This window comes from Pongo pygmaeus, chromosome 9, assembly GCF_028885625.2.
Source record: "Pongo pygmaeus isolate AG05252 chromosome 9, NHGRI_mPonPyg2-v2.0_pri, whole genome shotgun sequence".
Lineage (NCBI taxonomy): Eukaryota > Metazoa > Chordata > Mammalia > Primates > Hominidae > Pongo > Pongo pygmaeus.
In genome coordinates this window covers 19,918,657-19,925,651 of record NC_072382.2, presented here as the reverse complement: position 1 = coordinate 19,925,651, position 6,995 = coordinate 19,918,657, and the positions used below count along the sequence as shown (strand labels likewise).

The 6,995-nt window shown below is 51.1% G+C and overlaps 1 protein-coding gene across 50 annotated transcripts in view; it reads left to right on the top strand.

The window, feature by feature from the left end:
- The first annotated feature begins 281 nt into the window (after positions 1-281).
- MADD (MAP kinase activating death domain) overlaps positions 282-6,995 on the top strand; it is a 61,209-nt gene continuing 54,495 nt past the window's right edge. For 35 of the 50 annotated variants that reach the window (XM_063671880.1, XM_063671879.1, XM_063671878.1 and 32 more), the window contains exons 1-3: positions 282-1,047; positions 4,972-5,122; positions 5,710-6,306. In XM_063671880.1, the coding sequence (XP_063527950.1) occupies positions 5,061-5,122; positions 5,710-6,306 (659 nt within the window). In that variant the 5' untranslated portion in view covers positions 282-1,047; positions 4,972-5,060. Of the gene's footprint in view, positions 1,048-1,142; positions 1,388-4,971; positions 5,123-5,709; positions 6,307-6,995 lie in introns of those variants that run through there. The other 15 variants (XM_054439630.2, XM_054439627.2, XM_054439626.2 and 12 more) reach the window with 6 other exon arrangements.

Here is a 6,995-nt window from a genome sequence, read left to right as displayed (position 1 = left end):
TGGGAGTTTTGTGGCTACTGAGCAGTGGAGCGCTCGCTAACACTGTACTGTGTCTGAAGACCATGCTGACCCCACAAACGGATGGGCCTGGGGGCCACTTTGCACAAGGTTCTCCAGGGCCCTGCCCATCTTGCCTCCACCACTTCCTGTTTTTCCCACAGGGCCCCAAGAAAAATTCTCCACTGTCACTCTGTGGTATGGCCATAAATGCCTCAGCGCCGCCTCACTGATAGGTCTGGTACTGTTTGAACAGGAAGATCAAAATGAATACAAAATGAGAGAAACCAATTTCTGGATTGGGGGTGGGGACACGGTAATAGAGGAGGAAGCCTGCGATCTTTAGGAACCGCCTCCAGGCTCAGAGGAGGGAGAGTCACAAATGACGGCTTAGCCATGAGAGGGGGCCTCTTCTTACTAACCCCCACTGCGCCACATGGGTAAATGGAATGCTGAGGCTTAGGCGCCCCCTTCCCCTGCTGGGATCCAGGTAGGATCCGGTTGCCTTTCTGCGGTGGAGGAGGAAGTGTTGGATTTCAGCGCTAAGGCCTCGGCGGTGCACCTCACGTGCATGTGTAGCATGCCTTGGTTTTTCCTTTGGCATCTGAAAAAGGCACAACCTGAAAGACCCAGAACCCAGTTTCGGTCCCCAGGCCCTTTGGGACAGGAAGAGAAGAGCCGTGTGGCCGCGGGGAAGATGTCCTGCGGCGGGGATGTCCTCGCGGACTGACTGGACTCCATCTCCCAGCGGGCGCCACGGCGCGGCCACGCCCCCCCCCCCCGCGCGCGCGCCCGGTGGAGGTAACCGCGGCCGCGCGCCCCCAGCTGCCCAGGATTGGTAGGCTCCACCGCGCGGCAGCCGGCTTCCCCGCTCGGGCGCCGAGCACCGCCAAAGCGCGTGAGTGGGGGGAACTGGGGGATGGGGAGCCCGTCAGGAAGTCTCAGGGGCCGATTATCTTGGGAAGTGACTTTCAGAGGACTCCACAGGTCGTCGAAACGGGCGCTATGACCCCGTCGGGTGAGAGTCTGTCTGAGCAACCCAAACACAAGGTACTGCTGTGGGTCCTACCCTTGGCACGCGACGGCGCTGGGTCCGCCTGGCGCGCCCTCCGGCGCCCAGGGGAGCTAGGCTAGGTGCGTGCGCAGCCGCTGTCTCCCGAGGTCGGCCCCGCCCCGCGGCGCTCGGCTCGGCGCAGCCCCGGCCCCCCGGGCTGAATGGTACGGCCCCGGCCCCAGCCTCCCCCTCCGCACCCCGCGCGAGTGGTGCGCGCCCCCCAGTGCAGACGCGGAACTGGCGCCTGCTTGGAGCGGCGCCGCGCTGGGGAGCGACTGACGCCACGCTGCCGGGGGACGTCGGGCCGGGCCTGGCCAGTCCCTCAGAGCTTGGGAGGTAGGAGAGTCTTGGTCCGTGGGGGTCCTGGGCGAGCGTCTGGGGACTCCGAGCAGGAGACGGGCTCTGAGAGGACACCGTGGCTCTTGGAGAAAGGGGTCTCTGAGGAGGCCCTGGGGGAGTGTGAAGGGGCGTGGGGCGGGGGTCTGCCGAGGAGGGGCGGGGCCGGGGATGGGGGCGCCCCGGGCCGAGGAGGGGGCTCAGGCTGCTGGGCTGGGTTCCTGCCGGGCGGGCGGCTTGGGTTCAGGTTCGGGGCGGGGGCGGGAGAGAACTGTCCAGCAGGTGAGGGGGCGGGCGAGCTGGCCAGCTCCGGGGCCGAGCCCGCTCAGCGCTTGGCGGGTGTGCTTGTGCGTGTGCGTGCGTGCGCCTTATTTTTGGCTAGAATTTGGAGAAACACGTTTGGTTCTCAAGAATTTTTTTTTTTTTATCTTGATGTTTCAAAATTGACTTGCTGGAGAGAGAACACCATTTCATCTTTCTGCAGTCGCTCTCCTCCCCATCCTCGTGTATCTACCTTCTTCCTTCCACCTTTCCCTGCCCTCCCCTCTACCCCAACCCTGCCAGCTGCCAGCCTCCTTGCTCCAGTTCTCCCGTACGCTGGACCAGTCTGTGCTGATGAACTTGCAAGGTCACTGCCTGGGGAGGTAGAGGAGGGGTGGAGAGCCTCCTGTTGTGTTCACGTCAGCAGAGATGTCATATCGCTCTCTGGTTCCTGTGGTTTTACTGTGAGATCCTGTCCAAAATGAGGGACGAACCCAAAGGGTTGGTTAGCATGGCCATTTCTGCTGAAAAGGCATAGATAACTTAAAAGTTTGTGAACCCTAAATCTACCTCTGGGTGGAGCTGATGGTGATGTTGGACTTCAGCAGATAGATATGCATTTTGAGCTGGATGCTTTTGGAATACAGGAAGATAGGAACTAGAGGCTCTACGTTAGTAAACATGTTTGAGGCAAGAGGCAGAGTCGGAGCCTCGTTGGTTGTGAAGACAGAGTGTGAGTTGTGGGTGATGTTAGAGGATTTAGTCTTTAGAGGAGTTAGAGGTGTTAGTCTTTGTGGGGAGGGGAGCGAGGAGAGAATGAGAAGGAAAATCTTAGTTATCTCTGCAATCTGAATAACTGAAGGCAGTGGCTGCTGATCAGATGTGAATTCTGGCTAAAAATCTATCGTACCACTCGTAGCTAGAATAATAACAAGATCTCAGGGTCCTTTTGGCTCTGGAAGGAAATTATTGTGAGTGACCTGAGTTTCATCAGATAGTTGTCAGTGGAGAGGGACTGAGATCCCACGAAGGCTAGAGAGGCCTGATGCGTACTCAGTAGGAGGTGCTTCAGGCCTGATCTTTGAGATTTTGGCTGGAGAGGGCTCCTGGTTTTCAGTGTAAACATAGATTGCAAGGTGTAGCCTAGAGCTCTGGTTCTATAAATTCTGTTTTACTTTAAGTTACTTTGGCTCTCACTCTAGTCATTTCTACATAATTCTTTTTTTTTTTTTCGAATCCCATGACAGGTTAACTACATAATTCTTTATTAGAACAAATTATGCTTTTTACTCATATCCCATTTCATTTCTCTATTTCTTTCCCCCTTGGATTCTGCTCAGGAGGAGCTGAGTGCAGCTCTGTTATAGTGCCCCACCTCCTGTAGTTTGCTCATGACTCTGCTGCAGTTGGGAGAACCAAGGGACTGTTTGGGTTCGTTAAGCAGTGGTGATACCTTGAAATGAATATATGGCGTGCTCAGAAACCTGGTGGTGTTCTAGAGATATCAATATCAAAAGCCAGAATTAGGACGAAGTACAAACTACAGACAGATGAGGGAGAAGATAACCTAATTCTTAGCAGGTACTGTCAGTGGGAGAAGTGTCTCTAGGTTCGAGGAGAGTGAATTGTTATGGGCCTTGGCCGACTCTGGAGTAGCAGCTGCTAGCACTGTGCGGTCACCAAGCAGGGGAGGGGCTGTGGCTCTGCTATAAATAGTGCTGGGAGCCAGAGTCGCTATGGAGATAAAACTGAATCCTATTACCTGCAGGTCCTCTATTGGGAGCAAGGGAAAGGAGAAAGCAGTATTTTGAGGATTTGAGAGGTACTGCAAATAGGTCTTGTTTATTATCAGGTAGGGGAGAAAAAACTTCTACTCATTACCTAAACCAAATAGGGCCTTAAGCATCCAGGGAGTGTGTATGTCTGTATATATGGGAGTGGCCGCAGCAGCAGGTGAGGGAGTAGGGGTGTGTGTGTGTATACGATAATGGGTTTCTCTCCATGTGCATTCAACAAGGTCTTAGGCCGCATGTCGAGCACAGAGGTAGAATCCTGGAACACTAGAAATAAGAGAAAAGAACTTCTACTCATAGAAGAAATAGCCCCACTAGAAGTAGCTGTGCAGCGGGGTGAAACGTTTTATTTAGAGAAGTGTATAGACACTTAACAGGAAATAAATTATAATTAAGACCATGAAAGCTTTTCCTAATTTTGGGACATAGTTTAGAAATTTCTCTGAGCACCTCTCCCTGTCCTTGCAGAAATCCTAGTATTTCTGCCTCTAATTCATAGCCTCTGTAATGTATAGTAGGACAAGGACTCATCTGTGTGTATTGTATTGCTGATTGTGAGCCTGAGATCAAAATAGAGGAGAGATTATGATTCAGCACCAAGGGCAGAGCTAGTAGCAGTGGCCTCTGGGCTCCTTTCTTGCCTGAAGGAGGGAGAAAAGTGGTGCAGATTAGGCAGTTGGGGCATGGACATTTTCATTTGAGATCACATGAGGTAGAATAGCCAGCTGTTATTGTCTGAGCATGGTTAACTAGACAGTCTATATGGTAGTTTCACATCAAGCTGAATGTAGATTGTTGAAACAGAATAATTATGTTTCGATCTAGACCTAGAAATGCAGGTTAGTGCTAGCTAGTTCAGGAGTCTGGTTTGATCCTGATCCACCCTGGAGGGGTCCTGAGAGTGACTTCAATTTTTGTTACAATGACTGAGTCCAGATTAGACAGCCTAGGTCTGTTTTTCAGAAACAGAGCCCCAGGCGTTAAGCTGGAAATTAAGTCATTGGTAGGGATAGGTAGGTGAACCATTATTTATCTACTTCTTTTTTTTTTTTTTTGTCTTGAGACGGAGTCTCACTCTGTCACCCAGGCTCAAGTGCAGTGGCGCGATCTCAGCTCACCACAGCCTCCACCTCTTGGGTTCAAGCGATTCTCGTGCCTCAGACTCCCGAGTAGCTGGGATTACAGACGTGTGCCACCACGCCCTGCTAATTTTTTTGTATTTTTAGTAGAGATGGGGTTTTGCCATGTTGGCCAGCTGGTCTCAAACTCCTGACCTCAGGTGATCCGCCTCGGCCTCCCAGAGTTCTGGGATTACAGGCATGAGCCACCGTGCCTGGACTATCTATTTTTTAACATTTGATTCTGTGAGCTTATGAGCCTAGACACGAGGCTAGGCAAGTGTCAAGTTCTCCTACCATTAGTATGAAAGTGGAAAACCTTCTGACCTCTGCCTCTGGCCGGGAAGAAGTTGAGAGGGATGAGTCCCTTAGGCACAGCAGTGGATCTTATCAGTACTTTTTTTCCTATTAGACTTCGATTTTTCAGAATTCCTCCTGGGAATGCTGACTCCTTGCTTGGTGCCCTGATGCTTCTCTGAGATGAACTGATGAATTGGAACCATGGTGCAAAAGAAGAAGTTCTGTCCTCGGTTACTTGACTATCTAGTGATCGTAGGGGCCAGGTAACCAAGAAGAGATTGACTTTTGTCTTAATATCTGGGATAGCCATAAAATCTGCAGTTGTTCCCCTCTCCGATTTCCACGTTGCTTTGCATAGCTCATCTTCCGCTGTTATTTTACCCTGATGGGAGCATTGAAGCCAGTAGGGAAAACAACAAAGTCAGGTGAACTGAAAGCAAAACTCTGCTCTTAACTAACATCTTTGTGATGTCGAGCAAATATACTCTTTATACCTCAGTTTTCTTATTTTGTAAAAAGAAAAAGTGAATTATAAGCTACTCTTCTATGTATGCTTTTTTGGTAATTTATTAGTTAATTCACTTTAAAAGATGTTAATCATCTTAAGGTGCCAGTGATAATTTTATTGTCAGAATCTCCCCTTCGTTTCAGAATAGATGCCTTCATGACAGTGCAGACTTCACTTAGGCTACCAGCTCCATGCGGCAGGCAGCACCCATATTTTCCAAGGTGTTACAGTCAGGTTATTTTATCCAAAATAGCATCTTGAGCTTTATTTGTTGACTGTGGTTAAAATTTGATAGCCCATTCCATCACTTCAGACTGCTGAATTTGTCTTTATGTTCTTCAGGCACCCGAGCAGTGATAGTGTGGCCCAGACTCCTGAATTGCTACGGCGATACCCCTTAGAGGATCACGCTGAGTTTCCCCTGCCCCCAGATGTAGTGTTCTTCTGCCAGCCCGAGGGCTGCCTGAGCGTGCGGCAGCGGCGCATGAGCCTTCGGGATGATACCTCTTTTGTCTTCACCCTCACTGACAAGGACACTGGAGTCACGCGATATGGCATCTGTGTTAACTTCTACCGCGCCTTCCAAAAGCGAATCCCTAAGGAGAAGGGGGAAGGTGGGGCAGGGTCCCGTGGGAAGGAAGGAACCCGTGCCACCTGTGCCTCAGAAGAGGGTGGCACTGAGAGCTCAGAGAGTGGCTCATCCCTGCAACCTCCCAGTGCCGACTCTACCCCTGATGTGAACCAGTCTCCTCGGTGCAAACGCCGGGCCAAGGCGGGGAGCCGCTCCCGCAACAGTACTCTCACGTCCCTGTGCGTGCTCAGCCACTACCCTTTCTTCTCCACCTTCCGAGAGTGTTTGTATACCCTCAAGCGCTTGGTGGACTGCTGTAGTGAGCGCCTGCTGGGCAAGAAACTGGGAATCCCTCGAGGCGTACAAAGGTACAGTTTGCTGCTGATTCCCAATGGGGGAAGCATTTAGAGATTCCATGTAATTGGTCTTTGAGGGGCATAGGAAATTTCCTCTATAGCTCAAGGTCCTTCAGACCTATTTAAGCATATTTAGAGTATTTAGAGTTAATCTTTTTTCTTTTGGAGACAGTCTCGCTCTGTTGCCCAGGCTGGAGTGCAGTGGTGCGATCTCGGCTCACTGCAACCCCTGCCTCCTGGGTTCAAGTGATCCTTCTGCCTCAGCCTCCCGAGTAGCTGGGATTACAGGTGCACGCCACCATGCCCAGCTAATTTTGGTATTTTTAGTAGAGACGGGGTTTCACCATGTTGGCCAGGCTGGTCTCAAACTCCTGACCTCAGGTGGTCCACCCACATTGGCCTCCCAAAGTGCTGGGATTATAGGCGTGAGCATCATGCCCAGCCAAGGGTTAATCTTACTAAGCAAAATACTGCTGCAGAGTTAGACCTCTTTCCAAAATTGTGTTTGGAGTAATGCTGGAATTTGATGTTTAACTGAGGTTAGGACAATAAGTGTTACCCAGTATATGTTTTTACATTTGCTCTTGCCATTGTATATACTTTCTGGTCCTATCTGAGCTCAGAGACTGGGCTTTCCTAATGATGCTCCTTTTCCCGTTGTCATCGTTAGAGCCTGTGTGGTGATGCTGGGTTGCAGTGGG